Source organism: Castor canadensis, chromosome X, assembly GCF_047511655.1.
Source record: "Castor canadensis chromosome X, mCasCan1.hap1v2, whole genome shotgun sequence".
NCBI classification, from domain to species: Eukaryota; Metazoa; Chordata; class Mammalia; order Rodentia; family Castoridae; genus Castor; species Castor canadensis.
In genome coordinates this window covers 122,297,841-122,324,596 of record NC_133405.1, presented here as the reverse complement: position 1 = coordinate 122,324,596, position 26,756 = coordinate 122,297,841, and the positions used below count along the sequence as shown (strand labels likewise).

At 42.6% G+C, this 26,756-nt stretch overlaps 1 protein-coding gene and 1 long non-coding RNA gene across 2 annotated transcripts in view; one reads left to right on the top strand and one right to left on the bottom strand.

Moving 5' to 3' along the window:
* Positions 1–25,445, bottom strand: part of LOC141419694 (uncharacterized) — a 279,913-nt gene extending 254,468 nt beyond the window's left edge. The window contains exon 1 of the long non-coding RNA XR_012444313.1: positions 24,632–25,445. This is a non-coding gene — a long non-coding RNA (uncharacterized lncRNA). The remainder of the gene's footprint in view (positions 1–24,631) is intronic.
* A 705-nt stretch (positions 25,446–26,150) lies between these two features.
* Ptchd1 (patched domain containing 1) overlaps positions 26,151–26,756 on the top strand; it is a 59,382-nt gene continuing 58,776 nt past the window's right edge. The window contains exon 1 of the mRNA XM_074062488.1: positions 26,151–26,551. Within this exon, the coding sequence (XP_073918589.1) occupies positions 26,201–26,551 (351 nt within the window). The 5' untranslated portion in view covers positions 26,151–26,200. The remainder of the gene's footprint in view (positions 26,552–26,756) is intronic.

The following is a 26,756-nucleotide window of genomic DNA, read 5'->3' as shown; positions in this document are numbered from 1 at the left end:
AATGTAATGATGCATCATTTATCTCATAATTGCTTGGTGACATCATTAATACTTTTTTAAATCTGACCCCCAAATCCTCAAGTTTTCATATAGGATAGGAAAGGGGCTAGTGTTGGCTGATTTAACTTACCAGTTTGCATACAGGGTTCACTCCTTCTTAATTTGTCTACTTGTTTTGTACTTATAGAGATGCATTGTTGTGGATATTATATATGTCCTGTAGACCTGTTTGAATTATCATGATTTGAATTATAAGCCTCCAACAAAGTATTAGCCTTTTGGGACCACTCCGAGTGTTGTGGCACACACACACACACACACGTCTTTGGTATAGCAGATGTTGTTGGCATCCTGCCCACATCCTCTTGACATTCTCTTGTATTCTCTTATACACCTATGGATTTCTAGGGAAGCCACAGAATGCCCTATGCACATGTGGAGCAGGCTGGAAGGGCCAGGACAAAGTTGATACTGCTCCCTGAGTGGCTATCAACCAATGAGGAATGGGAGTGGATGGACTCACACCCAGCTTCCATATTCCTTAGGTGGGATAACACTGAGGAAAATTGTACACAATATCCCAGAAGTCCATAACTGAACTGAGTCAGTCAGCCATAAAATAACCCTATCATTATAAATGTAATGATGCATTATTTTTCTTACAATGGTTTCATGACATCTTTAACATTTCTTAAATCTGCCCCCAAAATCTGTGCCTATATTAGCTTCCTTCCCTTCCTTATCTCACTTCCCACCTCCCTTCCCAGGGCTTCCTGGAATCACCTCCCAAATAAACAACTTTTATCCATATCTTATCTCAAGATTGGCTTATGAGGCAGACCATCCCCAAACCACTCAACAAATGATTTCAATGATGTGCATGGATTTTACTACCTAGAAAATTAAACTATGAAAGTTCTCATATTTGGGTATAGAAAACTAAAAATTACCTTGGAGCTTTGTCAAAATACACTACCAACTCCCCCACAGACGTATAGTCAGGTACCAAGATCTGCTCTTGTATTACTATTAATAAAAACGCACTTTTGATCCATAGACCAGTAAAGTATTTTGATAGAAACACTTTGAGTAGGTTGGGGACTGGGCCAGTGGAATTGAGTGACTCCTATCCCCAACACAGACATTGGTAATACTGCCTAGACAAATGCTCCTAGCTCCCCAACCCAAGTAACAATTCATAGCCAAAAATCTAAGCTGAAGCAGAGGAACCTCTTAGAAATAGTAGTTGAAGATTCCAACCTTTTCTGTGTGAGGTTCAACATTATTAAAACCACTGAGTGCTCCTGACCAATGTCAGATAACAGGAAAGCACAAAGAGACCAGGAGGTGGCAAAAGAATGACCAATTGACTGGATTCAGCACCCAAGACCAGGCTTGGCTAAGCACTGAGGACTCAATGACTAACTGCTTTTGTGGAGCATACAGTAGAGCACAGAAGACATATAGAAGACAAGGAACATGGGGATTGTCAAGGAACAGAAAGGTCAATGTGGCTAAGCTTGAGTGAGAGAAGGACAAGAGAGAGAGAGATTGAGAGAGAGAGAGAGAGGAGAGAGACAGAGACAGAGAGAACTCAGAACATTGTGTGACACATACCAAATATGGATTAAACATTAGCTATTGAGGGACTCTTTCAAAAAGCTCTCACTTCCCCCAGTCCCTACACTCCAGTCCTTCTATCTGGAGTGCTTTCACCCAGATCTTTGCATAGCAACCTGCTTCTTGTTTAATCTCTCAACTCCAACTTCACCTCATTAGAGATGCCTTGCTTAACCATCATAATAAAGGTACCTCATCTCCATCTTGCTGGGCCAGAGATTCAGTAATTATTTGTTCACTGGTGGGCATGCTTTTCAAAAAGTATAACTAATTGCACCTATGGCCAAAACGATTGTGCTTCTTTACCTGGAAATTCTATTCATCATACTGTTTGACATGCTCTTCAGCCTTGAACTCATTGCTAGTTCTCATTTCTCTGTTTGCAAAATGAGAATAATGACTAACATGAGTCTTGAGGTGACCTTCTGACTGAGGGCTCCACATGGGTTAGTAATTGTGTTACTAGTGCCATATTCAGAAAGAGGGAGGACTCAAAGCCAAATCCTTTCCTTGCACCTTTTACTTTGCATTTGATGTTGGCTTTTCATTTGCATTTAGCACATTCCAGGAGGGGACAAATAAACATTCCACTGGCTGACACCTTGTGAACGCTCATCAGAACCCTCCAGGGCAAGAAGACTGGAAGCAAATTGTCTTAAGAACCTTCATGGGCTGAACCAGACTCTAAGCCCATTAATCTCTTGCAAGATAACCAAGTCCTCTGCCAATAAAAAATTAACACCACCACTTCCTGAGCTTGGCATGATCTATTAAATAGACCCAGAAAATGAAGTGTAGTTTCTACTCCAGATCTTCCATGAAAGGATGGATATTGCCAAGGACAGAGCTGCCCCATGGTTAGTGTCTGCTCTTCTGCTCATTCTCCCTAATCACAATATAATACCCTATTTTCTCCTCTTTGGTAAAGGTTTCTGGGTAGAATCAGGGGCTGTAAACTTGGATGATAAAATTTTACCTCTTTGTTTTCTCTGGTTGCTAAAATTTGGCATTTCATTCAATTTAACATGGGCAACAAACTGCAACAGTACCAACAGTGCCACCAATAAAATTCACAGTTATCTTTATATCACATTTCAGTTGCTGCAGATATCTCAAATTCTGTTAACATTCATCACTACTTCAAAATTACAGCATTTATTAGACCTGTCACTAGAACTTGTTTTGTTAATAAAGAAGTACCTGTATTACTCTATCACAAACATGATTTTTATAAATATATATTGATAGCTGAATCTCAATATAATTGATTCCCACTGTTATCCTATATATTTTATTTTATGCATTTAAAAACATTTTCTGAGAGGGAGTTCACGGGCTTTATCAGGCTTGAAAGATGTCTATGACACCAAAAGTTTCAGAACACCTGCCCTCACTCCTGCCTTAGGCCACACCCTAAAGCAGTCAAATCTTCTCACTGGTACAGCTGAGAAGTTGCCATCCTAGGCAACTTTACAAAGCAGGTAAGGTTTATCTTACCTGTTTCCACACAATGCCCCACTCTGTCCTGTGTCACTGCCCCTAGCAATGTTTCTCAGCCTTTGTGAACAATACTACCCTTTAATAAACATTCACACCCACCTTTAATGGTCTCTGAAATGAGAAATAAATTTAACATTGAGAATAAAAACTACTCTCTAGGGCAAGGTACTTCCTTGTATTAAAGTCTCATTTGTCAACTTCACCAGAAATTCTGATTCCTCAATCTCACCAGCAACCATAGCTGAGAATCACTTCTAAATGAATGCCCCCTGTGAAAGGACAGTAGAAATTACCCTCGATTTTTGATATCCTACCACTACCACCAGGAATATGAACCACCCTGTTTCTATAAGAATCTCAAGCTTGGTCACAATGGCCTCTTCCACTTGTGGTCTGGCAGGTAAGTAAAAAGGTCTCATTGCTGTCATGTGAGCAAATTCCTTTTTTCTTTCAGTTCTGAGATGACAACCATGAGGTTTCTGGAAAAGAAGTTTACCAAGACACTAAAAGGAAAGGCAGAAACCACGTAGAAGTGCAGAAGTCCAGTACCAAGCTTGTCTTCAGAAAACAGATTTCTTTTTTTTTTTTTCATTTTTCTTTTATTATTCATATGTGCATACAAGGCTTGGTTTATTTCTCCCCCCTGCCCCCACCCCCTCCCTTACCACCCACTCCACCCCCTCCCGCTCCCCCCCTCAATACCCAGCAGAAACTATTTTGCCCTTATCTCTAATTTTGTTGTAGAGAGAGTATAAGCAATAATAGGAAGGAACAAGGGGTTTTGCTGGTTGAGATAAGGATAGCTATACAGGGCATTGACTCACATTGATTTCCTGTGCGTGGGTGTTACCTTCTAGGTTAATTCTTTTTAATCTAACCTTTTCTCTAGTTCCTGGTCCCCTTTTCCTATTGGCCTCAGTTGCTTTAAGGTATCTGCTTTAGTTTCTCTGCATTAAGGGCAACAAATGCTAGCTAGTTTTTTAGGTGTCTTACCTATCCTCACCCCTCCCTTGTGTGCTCTCACTTTTATCATGTGCTCATAGTCCAATCCCCTTGTTGTGTTTGCCCTTGATCTAATGTCCACATATGAGGGAGAACATACGATTTTTGGTCTTTTGAGCCAGGCTAACCTCACTCAGAATGATGTTCTCCAATTCCATCCATTTACCAGCGAATGATAACATTTCGTTCTTCTTCATGGCTGCATAAAATTCCATTGTGTATAGATACCACATTTTCTTAATCCATTCGTCAGTGCTGGGGCATCTTGGCTGAGAAAACAGATTTCTTATCCCAGGATGAGTTTATCTGGCTTTACAACAGCTGGTCTGGCACTGATCATTGGCCACTCAAGTCCCTGTTATTTTGACTAGGATGTGGCACTTGACAATTCCAAGCCCTACCCAGAAGGAGCTCATAGTTGGCACAGCTGGAGTCTGGCCTGGCAGGAGTCTGGCCCTGCCAATGTCACTTCCTAAATTCTCTCCAGATGTGAGCAGAGTGAGATAAGAAGGGGCCAATGGCAGCATCCGATCTAAAGCCAACTTCTGAGGGGCAGGGAAGAGACATGGATCCACTGAAAGGGATAAGGAAGAAATGATGGTGAGAGAAGCTAGCCTGAAGAGCCATAAAATCAGTATTGTGTAGGGTCCAGCTGAGTGGTCTTCTCTTTGGTTTCCCCTTGAGGCTACTCCTGGTACTGCATCTAGCCCTAGTGTCCAGCCCAGGTCACAAGAAATCACAGCACTCCTACACAACCAGACACACACATGGATAGACACCCTAATTCCATCTTGATTCTCCGAACACTCATTTCCAGCCTCCTTCATCTTTTTCTGGGAAGCTAAAAGAGATAATCTCTTTCCCAACTTCTTTTAATTTTAGGAGTGGCATGTACTACAAGTTTGGCCATTAAGAAATGAAAGGAGATTGGCTTGGGTGATTCTGGAGTAAATATTACTTTTCTTACTAAAGGAATAGATGTAATGTTCTCCCTTCTTCATGTATTAAATATCAACCTGGTTTGTAAAATAATGATGGTTATATTTTGACCCCAACATCACAAACATGATAGGAAAGCCGGGAGAATGGTAAAAATGACAGTTCTGACATTGTTGAGCCACTGAACCAATGTCCCAGCAGCCACCACTAGATTTGGGTTATGCAGAAACAATCAATAGTTTTTTTTGTTAAGTTCACTCTCGGGTGGGGTTCATTACTTGCAGACAAAAGCATTCATAGCTCATACACCAGAATAGCCTCTTCTTTCAGTGTCTCTCCATCAATTCAAAATAACCACACTACTTTCTTCTCACATCCATCTTCTGTGAGGCCCACCCCTTCCTTAGAAATTCATTAGCTACCTACAAAGTGATAACTCAGGCAACGCATTTAGATTAAGATTTGGCAAGCAAGCCTCCTCTTGCTTACCATGCTGGATTTCAGGCTTGTCTTACCACTCCAACTCCTACAGAAAGTTTCCACGATGTATGGGTGCAAAGTGGCCAGGTCTGTATAGTTTATGACATCAACTCTCACTCCTCCATGAACTCTCCCCTCATTATCCAGCATGAAGTGACTTCTTCTTCCAGGTTTAAATGCCACTTATGCTTGCACCACTCAGTGCTGAACATTTATGGCATTTATATATGCTGCTCTTAGTCATCTTCCACCTCCAGAAAGTCTCCCTGGCTTTCTGAGTTCAACATACTTAATACAAGCTCTTACGATGCCCTGTCTTCCCCTCCCGTTCTCACTATACTTTTGCCGCCTGCTGTCAAATTTCTAACATCTTCCAATGAACTTTCTTGATACAGGGGTGATGGCTTACTTATCACACAGATCAGTTCTCAAACTGGGCCTGACATATACTAGTTGCTTTATAAATATTTATTGAATGAATGAAGACTAAAGCCTTGTCTCCCCATCAAGATATCAAGCTCCTCAAAAACAGGATCCTTTTTCAAGTCTTATTTCGTTTTAATTAGAATACATTAATAGTTTGAGGGGGTTTCATTGTGATAATTCCATACATGTATACATGTATACAGTGCACTTTGAACAAGTTCACTCCATTATATCCCATTCTTCCTTCTACCCTCCCTCCTTTTTCAAACAGTGTTTGGTGGGTTTCATTATTGTGTCTTCATTTATATATGTAGTATACTTTGATCCTCTTCACCCTCAATATCCTTTCCTTCCCCCTCCCCCCTCCCAGAGAACAGGATTCTTTTGCCTCCCTGCACAGCCAAGTGATACACACAGTGGGTTTATAATAAATATATGATTCATGATTTGTATACAGAAATAACCATGTTTTGCCTTGATAAATTCCACTCAATAACTAAAGAACACGATTTTGTATATGCACATATATAAATACCTAATCATGAAATATGCCAAGTATAAATATGCTACAGGGTGTGAAATGAGAGCTTGGCCTACAATTTTTTCTCACCAAATTGCCTGGTGGCTTGACTCAATCTTTCAACTGTTCCTGCATAATGCAGACATAGCCTCTATTATTTTCCTACTAAAAACTTTCAAGAAAAATCATCAACAATTAAAAGTAAACACTTATGAAGAAACTGTCAAATTGAGCAGAGCAAAATGGCAAGGTCTTATCACAAGTAATGGCAACATTCCTTCTAAGGCCAGTTGAACAAATATACAAATATCCTCTGACATTATTCAAAAAAAGTCTACAGCACAGCAGGACACAAGTGATGTTCTCAAGAAAGAGATAGGCTTGCAAAGCACAATCCATCACTTATAGTAAGCACTAACCACTCAGGCATGATGGTTCTAACTTAGGTGTTGAGGATACTAAAAAGGATTACCTCAGTTTCCTTTCTTCTGGGTGGGAAGTAATAACCACGTGATTCTCCTAAATCTAATAAAAACTCATGTAAAGGTGAGAGAGGGGCAGAGAGACATGACCACAGTGTAGGCTGGGGAAGGGGATGCAGCAGGTAAGCTGAGCAACTAGGGTGCATACTTCAAATAAAACAGAAGGGAAAATTCTGGAAAGGCATTTGAAAATCCCTGAGGTGGGGTAAGTACAGTAGTGCATGCTTGTGATCCCAGCTACTCAAGAGGCATATGTAGGAGGATCATAGTCCAAGGCCAGCCCCAGGAAAAACCACAAGATAAGACACTATCCAAAAAATAACCAAAGCAAAAGAGGGCTGGGGTGTGGCTCAAGTGTTACAGTGCCTACCTAGCAAGCATAAGGCCTTGAGTTCAAATCCCAGCATCACCAAAAAAATCCTTGAAGGGTTTCAAACCACCTATGAGAGTCATTTTAGAAAAAGTAAAAAAAAAAAAGATGAAGAAAGCAACCAAAGAAAAGACCTATGGATCTTCTACCATGAAACTTCAGGCTGGAAGGGAAAACATATGAAACACTCAAAGTAGGACGGTTTTCACATTTTACTCTTCAAGCCTAGAAAAAAACCTAAAACAGCCTAAAAAAATGTGAGTTCACCTGGGCTAGTGGTGCACAGCCAAAATCCCAGAACTCTCAAGTTGCAGGCCACCCTGGGCTACACAGTGAGCCCCAATCCTGTCTCCAAAAAAAAAAAAAAAAGACCAAAATTCAAGTTTCTCCTGGACCCCAGATTTTAAAGCAAATTTTAGTTTCAGCCCTCTCAAATTTGGAGACAGTACATCTAAGGGACATTAAGTGAAAAAGTAGGATTATATGTTCTTAGCAAAATTGGATCATTCTTTCTACTTTGCCCGTATCTTCAGCCAATCAAAAGTTACTTTTGCTGCAGCTCATGTACCTCTATGAAGGTAGTATTGATCTCTTACTAGATTTTGGAGGTTGAATTGTGTGCCCCCAAAACTCATATGTTGAAGTCCTAACCCTCTGTATTTCAGAATGTGACCTTATTTGGAAATAAGGTCATTGCAGATGTAATTAGTTAAGATAAAGTCAAACTGGAGTAGGGCAGGCCCTAATCCAATATGACTCATGTCTTTATAAACAGGAGAAATTTGGACTAACACAGACACAGGAAGAATACCATATAAACATTAAGGCAGACATCAAAGTGATACACCTATCAGCAAATGAAAAACAAAGATTACCAAAATCACCAGAAGCTAAGCAACAAGCATGGAACAGATGCTCTCTCACAACCCTAAGAATGAACCAATCAACCTTGCCCATACCTTGGTCTCAGACCTCTAACCTCCAGAACTGTGATACAATGAACTTACATTGTTTAATCTGCCTGGTTTGGGATATTTTGTAATGGTAGTGCTAGGTTATTAATACAACCAGATTGATAAGAAAGACCTCTGATGTTTGAATTTCTCTTCCACAGAATTTCTAACCACCACTAACAAATTACCACTGCCTTGGTTTTCAGAGTTTCTTCTGTAAGCTGCCTTCTGCCTTTGGCCCTTTCTTATATGTTTACCTCTGTTCTACAATTAGGAAAATCTGTGTTTACGAATTTCTAAGATGAGATTGATACAAAGCCATCTGTTAAATGGGAAATATTCCTGTATATATAAGATAATCAACAAATATGGTTCCAATTAATGACTTTTCTATTACTATTTAAATATTGACTTGGATTGTGCCCATATGATGTCAAAATAACTGATCTGCATGTGAATACTTTAAACAACTAGCTGTTTTGTTGACATAATGCCAAATAATATGGTTGATTGTTGTTCTATTAGCAGATTGACTGGATTGACCACTGGACTTTGGCATCATAAGTCATAGCCTAGATTCCTTTATGAATATCAGGAGACCAAGCCAGAGAAATAAAAAGGTCTTTCTTTTCTTTAAACCCTCAAGGCCTATTAATAATGAAATATTACAGTGGAGGAAATGTTTCATTTAAAAAGTATCACTTAATAATATTAGTTAATAGTTCTTCCTGTGGGATTTTGTTGCCATCTTATTTCATCTTTATTGTTCTATAGGGAAGTTTGTCATCATGGCTTAGGTGATACTAACTGCTTTAAAGAGATCAGAGTGTCATTGCTCCAGGTGAGGCAAACTAAACAATAGGCTTACCAAGCTGATAATAAATAAGAAGGCCAAGAAGGGCGGGGAAAGGGTAATGAACACATATGTCCTCATTTTCCTCTTTTCCCTAACCCCTAATTTTCCTTACCACCCACTGGCCACAGTGATGGAGAGTAGATAGTGAGATGTAGAGAGGAACTAGAAGGAGGAAGTTGGGGAGAGTAGTTTGAACTTGAGAAAGAGAAAGGCGTGAATCAGGTATGTTAGACAGCTGTCACTACAATGAAATACCCAAGACAATTAACTTATAAGAAAAAATGTTTATTTGGCTTCACAGTTGTGGAGGTTTCAGTACAAGATCAAATCGTTTTGGGTCTCTGGTGGGTGTGCCACACACCAGTGGCAGGGAGTATATAGTGAAGCAAATTGCTCATCTCAAAGCCAGGAAGCAAAAGAGGGTGAGGAAGAGGCTGGGGTCCCACAACCTCCTCCAATAGCATATCCCCCAATGGTCTAATGACTTTCTCATTTGGCCCTACCTTCTAAAGGTTTCACCATCTCCCAACAGCACTACACTTGGGACCAAGCCTTAAACACACAGAACTTTGGAGAACATTCAACATCCAAGCTATTACATTGGGCAAGCTTCCGAGTGGATCCAAATCCACTACTGTCCAGACTACTGGTATTCATACTACTGTTACTTAGACACTGGTTCTCTGGCTACCATCAAAACTGTAAGTAACTGTAACTGTCACGTTATGTCTCTGTGGCCTTCTCACAATTCTCTCTTGAGTCTTTCACTTCCTTTTGGCTTCCTCCTCCTCTCTTTATCATAGTAGTCCCTATATTCCATCTTTGCTCTCTCATGGCCTGAAAGAATCCCTCCAAATTGGAGGTTCTATGAAAGGTTTGGGGTGGCACAGCAAGGTGTGGGTATCACAACCTAAAATTCAGAACCCCAAAGATCCTTCCACATCTATTCAAGTAATACTTTGCTCCAATCCAATCAATTTTCTAGGTAATCTCACTTTTTCTTATATTGTAGGATTTTCAAGTTACATTTTAAGATATTTTTTAAAGGCTTCCATCAGAAAAGAGAATTTAAAAGACAGATAAATCAAGAATGGGATGGCAAAGGTTTTGTGAAACTAACATCTAGTAATAAGTAGAAAAAATTAGACTATATAATGATTAGGAAACTAATAACAGTTATGTTTGGCGGTGCATACCTGTAATCCCGGCACTTAGAAGGCAGAGGCTGGAGGATCACAAGTTCCAGGCCAGCCTGGGCTACATAGCAAGACCCTGTCTCAAAAAAAAAATAAACTTTTATTTAAAATAAACAAAAAACATTGCTGGTGGTAATATTTTTCAAGTACTTTTGGAAACTGATAGTTCCTCAAAATGTTAAGCAGGGAGTTACCACAAGATCCAGCAACTGAAATGAAAACTTGTATCAGCACAAAATCTGGTGCAAGAATGTTCATAGCAATAGTATTCAAAATAGGAATAAAGATACTTGAATAAAATGTCCTCAGCCAGGCATGGTGGCTCAAGCCTGTAATCCCAGCTACTTGGAAGGTAGAGATCAGGAATCGTGATTCTAGGCCAGTCTGGGCAAAAAAAAGTTCACAAGACCCCCATCTCCATCAGTTACTGGGCATGGTGGCACACTCCTGTCATCCCAGGTGTGCAGGATGCACAAATAGGACAGCTTCAGTCCAGGCAGGCCTGGGCATCAAGTGAGACCGTTTCTCAAAAGCAGTCAAGCAAAAAGGGCTGGTAGAGTGATTCATCTTGGAAGAGCTCCTGCCTAGCAAGAGTGTGACTGTAAGTGCAACTCAGTACCACCAAAAAAAATGACTTCGTATTTACAGTATCTGCACACAAGTGTCAATGAAAGAAAAAGTATCTAATACTTTAAAATATTGGTCTTATTTTCTTCAATGTTATTCCTGTGTAAATAAAAACAAGCACAAGAGTGCCTCTATGTGTTTCCTACAGAAGGATAAACTTCTATCAGGGAATGGATGCCTTATATCTATGAGGTGTGATCTTTGTTCACTTTCAGGAATGGGTTCTATCATGCCATCAAAAGAAAAATCCCAAGATAAGCATTATCAAGATGAAGATAACTGAGATAAAATGGCCAGGGTCAGTGGCTCGCGCTTATAATCTCAGCTACTCAGGAGATGGAAATCAGGAGGACTGAGGTTCAAGGCCAGCCCAGGCAAAAAGTTAGCAAGACTCCATCTCAATAAATAAGCTGGGCATGAGGGTATGCACCTGGAATCCCAGCTACACAGGAAGCATAGATAGGAGGATTGCAGTCTGAGGCCAATCCCAAGAAAAATCGTGGGATTGTATTCAAGAAATAACTAAAGCAAAAAAGGTCTAGGGGTGTGGGTCAAGTGGTAGACACCTGCTTAGCTAGTGCAAGGCCCTAAGTTCAAATCCCAATATCACCAAAAAAAAGAGAGAGAGAGAAATGAAATGAACCAAAAAGAGAAGCTTTTTCCAGAAAATCTCACCCATGAAAACCAAACATTTCCTCACCCTCCCTTCTTACTCTTCTCTTCCTCCTTACTTATTTCTCTTCCTTCTCCATCTAAGCAACTTGACCTCAAATCTAATTTAATTCCTGTTGAACAAGGACATTTACTACTCCATATGAATGTCCACATTATGGATTTGGTCTAATGGATTGTAACCTCCACCTTGTGGGTTCCTCTGGTCACTGCTCCCCCTGTACAGCTCTCATGCCCAAATCTCTCCATTTAGTCCCCATCTGTCACAGTTTAGAGTTTAATGGTTAGTCTATCTTTCTTCCTTGCTCATCCTAACAAAAAGCTCTTTTCCTCAGTGGAATTTGATAAGAATAAAACAATACTTCTGGAGTTGGATGTGGTTTGGTACAGCTGTTTGAAATAATACCATGCCCAGAAATTATGATAGAGTACCATAGCTCCATTTTGCAATCATCCAAGTTCTAAAAATTCCATCTCCCCAAAACTGTATTAACTATTCTCTCTCTTTGCCTCTGGTCTTGTCCTTCCTTAACCACCTTCTCTGTGGCCACCAGATTCGTAAAAAATAGCAAACATAAACCTGGCCATCACCATCAGAATAAACACCCATTTCATTTTCTCAGCTTGTAAGTTCCTTTTTAACCCAATTCCTGTCTCCTTTTCCAAACTACTGCCTATCCATCTTGAACCATTGGTAGTTCTCCAAACAAGCTAAACTCTGGATCCCAACCTTATAATTTCAGATGTAAATCCCTCTGCCTAGAATAGTCTTTCCCTCCAAAGTGGGTTGGATAATTACTTTTTTCCTTCTTTTTCTCTTTTTATTAGTATATACTAAGTGTACAAAGGAGCTTCTTTGTGACATTTTGATACATGTGTATAAAGTACTTTGATCAAATGCACTCCCTGTATTACTCTTTCTCATTGTCCCCTTTTAAAAGCAGTTTTAACAGGTTTCATTATTCTGTTTTCATACAGGTCTATGAGGTAGTTTGATCATACTCACCACCTCCTTCATCCTCTCATTTTACCCTCCTACCTCTCAAGGGTTCCCACCACTGAACAGTCTCCCAGTTTTAAACTCATGTCATTTTCTATTTTTAGGTCTAGATTCCATATAGGAGAGAGAACCTACAAATTCGTCTTTCTCGCTCTGGCTTATTTCACTTAACATGATTTCCAGTTCCATCCATTTTCCTGCAAATGACATAATTTCATTTTTCTTTGTGGCTGACTAATACTCCATGTTCTTTATCTATTTATCACTCGGCACCTGAGCTGATTCCATAGATAGTTTGGCTATCGTGAATGATGTTGCTATAAACATGGGTGTGCAGTACCTCTATAGTATATAGACTTATGTAACTTCAGATATACACCCAAGAGTGGCATAGCAGGATCATACAGCAGTTCTATCTTCAGTTTTTAAGGGACCTCCATGCTTTTTTCCATAGTGCTGCACTAATTTGCATCCCCACCGACAGTGTATTAGTGTTCTTTTTTCCCCTGTATCCTTGACAATATTTGTTGTTATTTGTTTGCTTGATGATTGTCATTCTGACTGGGGTGAGATGTAATCCCAGCGTTGTTTTGATTTGCATTTCCTTTATGGCTATGAATGTTGAACAATTTCTCATGCATTTATTAGCCATGTGCACATCTTCTTTTCAGAACTGTCTTTTCAATTCATTTTCCCATTAGTTAATTAGATTGTTTGTTCTTTTGATTTGTTCTTTGAATTTATTTGTTGTTTGTTCTTTTAATTTTTGGAGTTCTTCATCTATTCTGGATATTAATCCTTTATCTGATGAATACCTGGCAAACATTTTCTACAATTATGTAGATTGTCTCTTAATGCTAGTAATTGTTTCCTTTTTTGTGCAGAAGCCTTTTAACTTGATACAATCCAACTTGTCAATTCTTGCTCTTATTTCCTGAGCAATTCCAGTACTATTCAGAAAGGTATTGCTTATGCCTATATCGTCAAAGGTCTTCCCTATGTTTTCCTCTAGTAATTTCAACGTTTTAGACCTAACATTTAGATCTTTGATCTATTTTTAATTTAGTTTTTGCACATGATGAGAAATAGAGGTCTAGCTTCAGTCTTCTACGTGTGAATATCAGTGTTTCCAATACCATTTGTTAAAGAAGCTGTCTTTTCTCCAATGTATATTTTTGGTACCTTTGTTTAAAGTCACATGGCTGTAGCTGTGTGGGCTTATTTCTGGATCTTCTATTCTATTCCATTGGTCTATGTCTCTGTTTTGTGCCAGTACCATGCTGTTTGTTACCATGGCTCTGTAGTCTAATTTGAAGTCAGGTATTGTGATTCCTCCAGTATTGCTCTTTTTGCTCAGAATTGCTTTGGCTCTTCAGGGTCTTTTGTGCTTCCACATGAATTTTTAAGATTAAATTTTCTATTTCTGTAAAAAATGACATTAGAATTTTATGAGGATTGCATTGACGCTGTAGATCGCTTTCAGTGGTATAGCCATTTTCCCAATATTAAATCTGCTGATCCATGAACATGGGAGGTCTTTCCATCTTCTAATGTCAATTTCTTTCTTCATCATAGAGATCTTTCACCTCCTTTGTTAGGTTGATTCCTGGGTATTTAATTTTTAAGGCTACTGTGAATGCAGTTGTTTCCCTGATTTCTTTCTCTGCCTATTCATTATTGGTATATAGAAGGGCTACTGATTTTTTATTTTGTATCATGCTACTTTGCCAAAAATGCTTATCAGATACATAGTTTTTTGGTGGAGTCTTCAGGGTCTTTTAAGTATAGGAGCATATCATCTGCAAGTAGGGATAATTCGACTTCTCCCTTTCCTATTTGTATCCGTTTTATTTCTTTCTCTTGACTTATTGCTGTGGCTACGAATTGTGTAAGAGTGGAGAGAGTGCACACACATCTCATTCCTAACTTTAGAAGAAATGTCTTCAGTTTTACCCCATTTAGTACAATACTGAGTGTAAGTTTATCATAGATAGCCTTTATTATGTTGTAATATGTTCCTTCTATTCATAGTTTGCTCAGGGCTTTTATGAAGGGATGCACCACCATGCCCAACTATTGTTTGAAATGGAGTCTCAGACTCTTTTGGCTGAAAAAGGGTCTGGCCTAGAACCATGATCTTCCCAATTTTGGCCTTCCAAGTAGTTGGATTGCAGGCATTAGCCACAAGTGCCCAGCCTGGGAGACTACTACCGCTTCGATCTCATTACTCGTTATAGATCTGTTTGGGTGATTTATATCCTCCTGGTTCAATTTTGGTAAGCCATATACATCTAGAAATGTATTCATTTCTTTTAGACTTTCCAGTTTATAAGAATAGAAGTTTTTGAGGTATTCGCTAATGATCCTATAATTCATTGATGTTTGTTGTGATACACCCTTTCTCATCTCTAATTTTTTTAATTTGGGTCTTCTCCCTCTGACTTTTAGCTAGTTTGGCTAAGGGTTAGCCAATCTTGTTTTATTTTTTCAAAAAATCGGCTTTTTGTTTCATTGATTCTTTGTATGTTCGTTTACTCTTCATTTCATTAATAATAAAATAATATTTTTTATTATTTCTTCCCATCTAGTGCTTTTGGGTTCTGCTTGTTCTTGTTTTTCTAAGAACTTGAGGTGTATCATTAGATTATTTCTTTGGGATTTCTCTGATATTTTAGAGTAAGCATTCATAGCTATGAAGTTTTGCCTTAGCACTGCTTCTGCGGTGTTCCAAAAGTTCTAGCACATTGTGCTTTCATTTTCATTTGAGCCTATGAATTTTTTTATTCCCCCCTTATTTCTTCAATGACCCAATGATCATTCAAGAGTGAATTGTTCAGTCTCCATGTATTTGGAAACTTTGAGTAGTTTCTCATATTATTGATTCCTAGCTGGGCAGGTTCCCACTTGCTCCACAAGCTCCATAGCTTGTGTTCTCAGGGACAGCAAGTACCCAATGTGCCAGAGAGTGAGAAGCAGCAAATAGAGCACTGACTTCTGCACTGTCTAGGATGAACTGAGGACCCGTCACCCCACCTGCTGCTATCAATGTTTACAGACATTGTCAAGCAGTTTACCTCTCTGTGGGGAAGAGGAGAATGTAGAAGTCTGGTGATTCAGAGGTTGTACACTTAGGAACTCGGTCCTGCCTGGCAGCAAGCACATGCTGGGATGCAGTTCCCAGAGGCAGGTTTCAGTGCTTTCAGGCCCCACCCAGTAGCTCACATCCCTGTGTTGGGGAGGAGACTGTGGATGTCACATGATTTGCAGAGTCTGGGCTCAGGGCCCTCAGACTGGCCTAGCAGCTAACACCATCTAGGATGAATTCCCGGTGGTGGGCTTCAGTGCTTTCAGACCCTTCTCAGCAGTTCATCTCCCTATTGAAGGAAATCGCATGTTTTGGCAAGTCAAGGCTGAGGGGCCCTTAGACTTGCTTGGTAGCAAAAGTGCACCAGTATACAATTCCCAGAGGTGGGCCTCAGTACTTTCAGACCCTACTCAGTGATTCACTTCCCTTTTGGGTGGAGGAGATTGTAGAAATCATATGACTTCAGAAGCCTAAGCTCAGATTCCCCTGACAGCACACACATGCCAGGATTCAGCTCCTGGGAGTGAGTTTTAATACTTGCATGACTTGCATGACAGTTTACTTCCCTTTGGGGGTGGGGATAAGAAAGCTGTGGATATCACATGACTCAGAGATTCTGAACACAAAGCTTTGACCCACCTAGCAGCCAACACATGCAGCCAGAAGTTAGGCCCTGCGGACCAAATACTATGCTAGCCACAGACTGGGTGCTTTTTTCCCTGCTGTGACCCTTAGGTAATGGGACTTACTCCTTACCAGGGAGGATGGGGCCTCCGATCACTACACCTATCACTTCTAGAGCTCCCAGCTGCTTAAGTTTTTCTGGGGGACTATGTCAATCCCTCTCTCTCTCCTTGATCACCTCTAGTGGCTGTCTTCTACCCAGACACTGTGTTTGGGTGCCCCAAGTTTCCCTGAGCCATAACTATTTCTTGTTTCCAAGCCTCCAGCATATCTCACTTTCAAGATGGCACCTTGCTATCACCCTCTGAGATAAGGGAAGTTACTGAATGTCTTTCTTTACCAAAGCTAGCCTTCCATGCTAGAGCAGTCACTGTCTCTCCAAATCCCCACACTGGGTTTAAGGCATGCAGAAGGTGTAGCCTGCAGCTACAGTTGCCAGTCTGTTGCCAGGGCTGTCTGGCTTACCTTGTGAATGTGTCTTTGGCTTCCCTTCCCCCTCCTAGGGAGCCAGGGGCAGGGCTTGGAATTATTTGCTGCTTTTCTCTATTGCCTCAGTTTCTCCATGTTTGTCTGCTGTCCTGCCACTCCTTTCATGATTCCTAATACCCTTCCTCTCTCTCTTCAGAACATAATCTCACTTGTGCTACCTAATTCTTCTCATTCATGGAGTCAAAATGGTAGATGCTTCTAATCTGTCATTTTTCCCCCAAACAATGGCTTATTCTTTTAAAAAAATATTCACTGAGGTATAATTTATATACCATTAAATTCACTAGGTTTGACTAACTGCTAACCTTCGAGACTCCATTTGGATGTCATCTCCTGGTTTTGGTTGGGTTCCCCCAAAGAAAGATCTTGAAACAAAGATACGGATGTAATGGAGGGGGTTTTTTTTTTTTGGAGGGGAGGGGAGAGAAATAAAAACCAATCAAAAGTGTATATAAGCCAGGCACTGGTGGCTCATGTCTATAATCCTAGCTACTCTGGAGGCAGAGATCAGGAGGATGGCTGTTCAAAGCCAGCCTGGGCAAATAGTTTGTGAGACCCTATCTCGAAGAAAACCCATCACACAAAAAAGCTGGTAGAGTGACTCAAATGGTAAGAGCACCTGCTTAGCAAGCCAAAATAACCCCTGTTCCAATATTTAGAAGATGCGTAAAGATGGAAACACAGCAGCTCTAGAAATGCCAAGTCCTGTGCTTTGTCTCAAAAAGGGACCTTTGGTTTTTTGATTCCTCAACTTAGCTCTCCTAGGAAGTACCTCCTGACTTAACTTTTCTACAATTCTAATATTTGTGAATATGTAAATAAGATTTTACCATTAATTAATTCACCAACATAATGTCATTGACTAGAAAGAAATGATCAGCCATGGGGAACAGAATACCTTGTAGCCTTGTCATTTTTAAAAGTCAAAGCAAGGAGTACATAATTCTAATAACAGAGGGATGAAGTGCTTTGTTCTTAGGTTATGCTCTGCAGTACGATTCTTAAAAGGATTAAATATACAAACCTCAAAGAAAGATTACCCTGAAGCTAAGAGTTGTATCAAGAAACCCCCTGGTTTATTATGTCCCTATGTTCAAATACAAGACAATGGAGCTGGTGATTAGAATTGTCTGTTCACTTTACATAGTAAAGTAAAGAAAGAGAATTAAAGAAGCTTTCCCTTAGCACTATAGTGACTACTGGTGAACCAGTAAAAAACGGAAGTATTTCAGCAGGCATAAGGTCAGAGTTTATTTGGTTGCTTTTTCAGTTATGTATTTTGGAACTACTTGACAGTTTTCTATTTTAACATTTTGAGGAATTTTTCTTGGTAGAATCCAGACAAGTACTCCAGAAGTTTTGCCATCTGCAAAAAGAGTGGGTTGAATTAGATCAGCAAACATTTTGGGTTCCATAACAATATTTTTGTTGGTCCACAGAACTCCTCTAAGGAGTGTCAACATCAGAAATGAATCCAAACACTGAAAAACTGATTAATGGATAGGGCACAATATTGTCATTTGACATTACTATTAAAATGATTAGCAAATACAGAAATAGTATTAAATTGTTTATAATATTCATAGCATATTATGTTATCTGATTAAGATGTTTTTGACACATTATGATATCAAGTCAAGGCATTTTAGAAAAGGAGTCAAGTGATTTTCTGCTTAAAGACAGAATGGTTGAACAGAAAAACATGAATTTTGATATCAGATAATCCTAATTTCTATTTATACTTCCATTACAGTAACCCCGGACATGATCATTAATTCCTTGAATCCTCAATTTCCACTCTTCAAAATGGGTTTGAAAATAATTAATAGCCTACAAAGTGATTTTGCAAATTACATAGGCTAAGACATTTGAAAGTATCTAGGGCTCAACATGGCACATAAAATGCATAAAATGTTCTCTTCCCCATTTTCTATCATTCCTGTAAATTTTCCACACAATTACTCCTAAAACATAAGAAATTATATTTTGTCATTTCTAACATTTCTCTTTAAATGCTTCCCTCTCCCAGACAAACACATCATATGGGCATAAAGTATGGAGCATAACCTGAAATGTCATATTGGTTTAGTGACCTACCAATTTCAATTTATTTCCATTTTAATTGGCCTGGCTAAGAAAAAAATGATCAACTTCTGGATTATATTAGTTTAAAGAACCTCCTTAGTGCTAAAACTTCTCTAAAACCAACTTGCAAGTGATAGAGACTGGAAAAGGTAGGGGTAGTTAGGTTTAATCAGATCTGTCCCTGGTGCTGAAAAGTGAATAATGTACCTAAACTCTCCTCATTTACCTGAAGTGAAGGGAAAACTAGTTTGGCTTAATGACAAGCAGGAATTACACTTTGTTTGCTATTAAGAAAGTGATATGACTCAAATACACCAAGAGTAAGGAATAATCATCCTCTTTGGCCAAGTTCAAAATTTAGTACCACTTCACAAAAGAGAGAGGAAGGGGACCTCAACCAGCTCAGCCCAGGGACCAAAAGACGATGAAAAGCTAATGTGCACAGAAACACAATTTCCTGCTCAATCACTTGCATTATAGATCAGTTTTTAAATGCATGCACACTTTAGTGCTTTCAGTGTTCCCAGTGCCTCAAACTATTCATCGTAAAATGTTTCTAACCAGTGTCTCATTCGGCCCAGTTTAGGGAAAAGATGCTCACTTACAATTAGCAGCATTCATTTGCATATTAAAATGTGTTCAGCCAATTTAAATAGTTTCTTTTAAATAAGCACCCCCATCCATTTTATTTACAGTCCAAGTTTCTCATGTACATTAACAGATGTTTGCATATCCAGAATCAGAATTGTTACCTGCTTCCTTTTTAAAAAACCACCTATCAACAAATTGGCTTTAAAAACTGTCTGAATGTGGCAACATCCTCATCGTCTTTGAGCACTTTATGTATTTCACTGTAATGAGCCACCAACATGTATTTACTCAAGCCTGTCTGTGCCAGTTCCTGCCACTGAGGGTCTCAAAGTGGAATCAAAAGTTCAAGGTAAGGTTCTTAGCCACGAGGAAATTAAAATTTTGTTAAGAGAATAGGAGTATACATAATATATGTGAAACATTAGATCAGAAAGAAACCCAGAACAGCAAGCAAGATGCTAACTTTAGGCTAAAGGTATTCTAAGACCAATGGCCAACCAAATATCATCTATGATTCTCATGTGTGTACTGGTAATAAAACCCAGGGCTTCACGCATGCTAGTCAAGTGCTCTACCACTGAGCTTCCCCCGCCCAGTCCCATCTATGCCTTTTATGAACTGACACACATTGGTGGGATGGGACCTCTTCTCCAGCATTTACCTTTTACAGGTTCCTATTTTAATTCCCTATGTTTATTGAGCCCCATTTGACTACAAATTAGTTGAGAGAACAGAATCTCCCTCAATTCTTCTAATTGTCGACCATAGTAGGGATTTGCTCACTGAAATAATTCAAATAAAATTGCTCAATAAAGTTAATCTGGCTGTGGAAGTCTAAGAATTCTCATTAGATATATGAGCTGGGATTTGGGGAAAACCTTGAAGGATGGAAAGATTTTGAAAAGAGAAGGGAAGGCCATACTTTTCTGTAAGAAGATAAAAGCAAACCAAGTTTGGACCTGGTCACCTCAGCCCACCAATAGCATTCTGAGCACACCTATATAATGTGTGCCAAAATATTCTCCCCTGGACCAGTGCACGAAAGAGCCCCCTCTTTTTATGACGTTTCTCCTTATGCCATAATGGATTATTCTTCTAAAAGATTCATGTTAATACCAAGTGCCTGCTAGGCTGGCAGAACATCCTAAAAGACTTAGATGTATAATTAGCACAACTTTGGGCAGGGATCATACATAGCAGTGTGTCTCTTCATCTTAAACAGACAATTAAGGCTTGCCGCACATGCTTTCTCTCTTCAACTGCAAGTTTAAACTATCTTTAGAAGTTTTCCTTGGGGTAACATTTGGGGGACTACAGTGCTGCTCTGCATAAAACAGCTTTTTGGTTAAAACAAGGATGAAACCCCCACTCAAGGTAATGGTGATGTTTGCCAGGGGAGCTTCCCTGCTTTTAAAGGATAATCCTTGTGACACTTTGGACTTCCCACATGTATTTTCACTCTCCAATAAATTTCCTAGATATTTAAGGATGACAGTCATAGCATTATATTACTTGGAAATATCAGTGTAATTGAGATTGGTATCATATAAAGTAACGCAAACATGCTCTAGGAAATACCACCTTCAACTGCAGCCTCCCAAACATCCTTTGCATGATCCTGCTATGCAAAGTGACTTCATGGTTGACGGAGAACTGTTTACACTTAAGATACATGCATTTAAATATTTTTGTTGTTTCTCAATCAAAAATTGGTGGTATAATTGAAAGCTAATGCTTGATATATTTGCTAGACAAGAGTAGAGCCTTGTTTCTAACCTTAATAAAGCAAATAACCTTTTCTTTTGAATCCCCATTCAACACTATGATCAATCTCTCTGGCATCTCTGAGCAAGATTGAGCCAAGAGAGTGATTGCAAACATAACAGATAAGAGAAATATCTGCAAAGTGGAATTAACTCAATCTTTTATTAAAGAATTTAATCCTTGTGAAGGAATGTCCTTGTCTCTTCCAATTTAACAATAATTAGAAAGGTATCTGTTCAGAAAACTCTACTTAAAATGTAGTGGTGAATATTTGATCCTTAAAACAATAAACAGAGGGGTTGGAGATTTAGCTCAGTGGAAGAGAGCTTGCCTGGCAAGTGTAAGGCCCTGAGTTCGGTCCCCAGCACCGGAAAAAAAAAAAAAAAAGGAAAAAAAAAAAAAAAAAAACAATAAACAGAGATGCAGTCAGACATTTATGTACAGGATGTTTAGATCAGTGTTTTATATAAAAGAAAATTTTAAATTTTTTCTAACAATATGTTAAATAAATTAAGGTTCGTATGATGGAATTCTATATAGCCATCAAAATATTTTATAGCAATATCAACTGACATGAGAAAATATTCATGTTCTTAATGGGAAAAAGTGGTGACCAAACAATGTTTTTTTAATCATCCTCAATTTTAGAAAAAGAAAGTGTGTAAACATTGTATATACATTAATAGTGCCTAAGACCAGCCAAGACCATACCAGGAGTTGACCAGGCTGAGTTTACTTTCCACTCACACCAGTAATTGACCAAGCTGGGTTTATTTTTCACTGCAGTGCAGGAGAACACACATCATGAAGACCTAAGGGGCATTTCAATAAGAGACTGTTACAAAGGATATGGTTTGCATTAAGTGACTTGGAAATTTAAGTCACTGGTCCCTGCTCCAGAGTGGAGGCTTTTAGCAAGCAGGGATAGTTTTATGATTGGGTGTCTTAAGAAGTCTTTATCTAGAGGTAGAGAGGTTTAGAACAAGGCTAAAAGTATAATTTGTTTAAAAACCACAATAGGCACTTACATTAGCTAGGATGAGGATCTGCTTGGCCATTTTTGTGGTTTGAACAGGTTCATGTTTTGTCTGTGCTCAGACATGATTATGAAGTGATCCTCATTTTGTCTTAATCCATCACAGTTACAGAATGCCCTTGTCTGACATTAGTGTTTTGGGAAACAGTCTATGTTCAAGAACACCAAAGCTTAGCTATGAGTGCCCAACCAGCAACTAGCAACACCAGGGCCCAGCTGATAATACCAGGCCAGCTCCTGGATGTCAGGAACTGATTTCTGTGGTAGCAATGCTCCCCTGGAAGTCTGGATCAAAGGAGATAACAAAATGGAGAAGAGGTCTCTCTCTCTCTCTCTCTCTCTCTCTCTCTCTCTCTCTCTGCCCCTCTCTCTCTCTCTCTCTGTCTCTTTCTCTCTCTTTCCCTCCCTTCCTCCATCCCTCCCCCCTCTCTTCTTCTCTCCCTCCCTCCCTTCTTTTAACCAACTGCAATGTCCTCAATGAAAAGTAGCTAAAGATCCACTCTCAGGTAGTTCTGTCTGAATCAAAACAAGCAGGGTGGAAGTTCCTCCAAAATAAGGACAGTTAGGAATAAAGTTGGGGGGGATTACAAGCTAATGTCCTGGTCTCAAAGGTAAGGCCCTTTCCTTGTGGGAGGACAGTACTCTCACCACGGCTAGCTGAGCAATACTGAGTGTCTCCTGCTCTAAGATTTAGCCCAGGCACTGAGAGAGGACACTCCTGCTCTTCAGCCTGCGAAAGCACTGGCATTAAAAGGCCAGAAATTCTAGGGACTAGGGGAACGTTGGGCGGGAAACACTTAGAAGGACAAAGATTTCAGAATGAAAAGAGCTTTGTCAAAACGTTAAAGGTTTCCAAGTAGTCCTATGGGCTGGTTTCCCTTCTCTTACTTTTATCTCTGAGCTGGCACTAGGAAACATCCCTGTTCATTTTCTGCGCAGAGACCCATTTAAGGCATCTCCAGAGATGCCCACCCACTGGCTGCCGCTGGCTCAGTGGAAAAGAGCTGGGCTCAGTATTTCCCCAGCCTCCCAACCCCACCCCCATCTTTTTGTATGCCCAAACTAAGCGCTATGCAGGGTATCCGCCGTGCCATTTAGCACCTCAGCTGCTCAATCGTGGGTGGTTTCCCAAAGCACGTGCCCTCGCACCCACTCGAGCTTGCCTTGCCGCTTGCAGGGGCACAAGTCAATGAGGCTTTTCCCTCCGCGATCATCGTGAATCAGCAAAGCGCTGCAGAGCAGCGGCGTCTCCACGAATTGAAATTAAGATGCTGAGGGAAGGGCACAAATGGAGTGTGGCATGGGAATTTCTAGCCCCTTTCAATGATGTGTCCTTCCTGGGGATGGCAATTTGGAGCAGGAGGGGGCTGTTAGCTGGAAGCTGCTAGATTTAGGCGTCCTGGGGAGCTATCGGAAACAGAGTGAGGTGGGTAACAGCGAAGGTGAGCAGAAAAAAAAAGAGAGAACGGTGTAAGAACCTAAGAAGCGCAGGCCCGGCAGGACAAGTGTACCCCTGGAGTGGGCAGCACAGCGGTTGCAGCTGTTGCTGAGGGAATAGTAGGTATGGTATGGGGGAAGGGAGGGGAAAATCAAAAAGGAGGATTTCCCAGTCCGCGACTTCCTGCTTCCAACGTGCAAGTTCCCAAGTTCAGTTTGAGAAGTGGAGGGCCGCTGGGCTTTAGCGACTCTGGGATGGGAACATTAAGAAAATGACTCTGAGTCGCGTCCTTCCACTCAGCTCTCTCCTCTGCTCTCCTCTTTTCTTCTCCTCTCCTCTCCCCTCCCCTCCCCTGATGTCCCCTCTCCTCTCTCGACTCTCCTCCCCTTGTTTCCCCTCCCCTCTCCCAGTCTCCCCTCCTCTCTTCTCTCTCCCCCTCCAACCTCCTTAGCTCTCCCTCTCATCCTCTTCCTCCTCCTCCTTTCCTTATTCCCTTTGCCTCCAATTTTGATTAATATGCATGTCCATCCTCAGTAGTGCGGGCCACACTCCAGGGACCGCGCCTCCGGCCGCCGCCGCCTCCCTCTTGATTGTTGGCGCTGAGAGGCCGAGCAAGAACCACCGGAGAAGAGTGATGGGGAGGCCCAGCACTTGAAGCGCAAAGCCTGAGGACCCCTCCTCGTGCCCCTGGTTCCCGTCCCCACCCTGGCTGGACAGGACTCCTCAGTGACCGAGACTCCGAGATCTTGCTCGGTTTGCGTTGCAGTGGAGTGACCCAGGGGCTTGGAGAGCGCAAAGAAACGCGCTAAATTGTACCTGTGCGTGGCCGTTCCCGCCGCCGCCGCAGGTCTATCCCGCGCCGAAGCCGGCGCCCGCCTTCTCGGGGAAATCTCCCGAGGGGGAGTGCGAGGGGAACCACAGTGGCTGCCTGCTAGCGCATGGCTGGCGCGCACACGCCCAACTTTGCCAAGCAGTCGGCACCCCCGGGCTCCCCCGCGCCCCCTGCGGCTCGACTCGCTGGGAGACTTGTATCTTTCCAGGTCTGAGATAAGGTTTCCCCAGTCTCACACACTCGCGTGTGGAGGAGGAAAAGATAGAGTGAGGGAGAGAAGGGGGTTAACGCTACTGACTCCCTGACCAGGCTTTCTCAAATACTCTACACCCGCAGGGGCGCCCGCGCCAGCTCCGCTGTACCAGGTCCCCCAGACCTGCCGGTGACGACAGAGAGAGGAGGAGGAGAAGGCAGGGCAGAGAGCTTGGAGCCCTGGTGACAGACGGTTCCACCGACCGTCATTATCAGCACTTTTATTATTGGAGGACTGGGTAGTGAGGTTGGGGGTCCTGCAGCAGAACTGCCCAGCGCTGCACTCTGGAGCGACCTAAATTAGGGCGCGGTAGAAAAGATTCTTCACGGACACATTTTGGGTGGACGTGCTCCAGACGCACACCCGTATCCCCATGGTCCCACCTAGGCTGCAGTGTTGGGGCTATCTTAAATGGCTCTTACTTGGGAGGAGGCGTGATTTCCACGCTCGAGCGTCTTCGCTCCCCACCCCCTCTCGGCACCAGCCAGTGCGCGCCACCACCTGAGCCTGGCGAGAGCCAGGGCGCAAGCAGTCTTCAGCTTGCTGCTTTCCGCCTGTGGAGAGACTCCGCTCCAGGCGGGTCGGCCCGACGCCCCCCACCTCCCTATCCCCCCCCCCACCCCCGCAGGGGAGAACTCTTTACTTTTTGTTTGAAAAATCCGGGCCATTTCTTTCTTTATCTCTGGGTCTCCCCAGAGGAGGGCAAGGGAGGGGAGGGTGAGCAAGGCGGGCCGGGCCTGGGGAGGGGAGCGCAAGAAGGGGAGGGGACTGGGTGTAGCCTGGAATTCTCCGTCCTGGTGTTCCTGGGCTGGCGCGCAGAGTCTCCTGGCGATAGCGCCGCCGCTGCTCCCCGCGCCACCCTGTCGTTGGCCTCGGGGGTCGGGTGAGTGGGGTCATGACGCGCCGTGGGGGCTGTCCCCGGCCCCGCCCGCGCTGACAAGGGACGCGACGGTGCCGCGCGGTACCCCCGGGGCGGGGAGGCATCAGGGGGTGGGAAGGGGGCACCCGGTAGGGCGGGGTGGGGGCGGCGCGGAGGCCGCCAGGCTGGGGGGCTCTCCGGGCGGGCGCGGCCGCGGGCAGGAGGGCGTGTCTCCAGCTCGAGGGGACCCTCCCGAGGCGCGGCGCGGGACTCCCCGATGGTGGTGCCGCGGCTCCGGGAGAGCTCAGGGTCTTGCCTCCGCCGCCGCCGTCGCCGCCGCCGCCGCGGGCGCCACCGCCGCCGCCGCCGCCGCCGCCGTCGCCGCCCGAGCCCGCGCCGAGCGTGCGCCTCGCCCTCCTCCCGCGCCCGCTCTGCTCTAGGATGCTGCGGCAGGTTCTGCACAGGGGCTTGAGGACGTGTTTCTCCCGGCTTGGCCACTTCATTGCCAGTCACCCGGTCTTCTTCGCCTCGGCGCCGGTGCTCATCTCCATCCTGCTCGGCGCCAGCTTCAGCCGCTACCAGGTCGAAGAGAGCGTGGAGCACCTGCTGGCGCCCCAGCACAGCCTGGCCAAGATCGAGCGCAACCTCGTCAACAGCCTCTTCCCGGTCAACCGCTCCAAGCACCGGCTCTACTCAGACCTGCAGACCCCTGGCCGCTACGGCCGGGTCATCGTCACCTCCTTCCAGAAAGCCAATATGCTGGACCAGCATCACACCGACTTGATCTTAAAGGTGAGAGCGGGGCGGGCACGGGCAGCCTTCTCCGGCGCTGCTACCGCGGCGGGGCTGGCTCTGCGCGGGGTCCCGGCTGAGAGCGCCGCCCCTCCTATCCCGGGCGGTTGCTGCAGGGACTCCCCTGCACTGCGCGCCCCTAGGCGGCCGCCCTGAGCCTTCCAGCCTCCCGGGCAGGGAGCGTCCGGGTCCCGGCCGGGCCCAG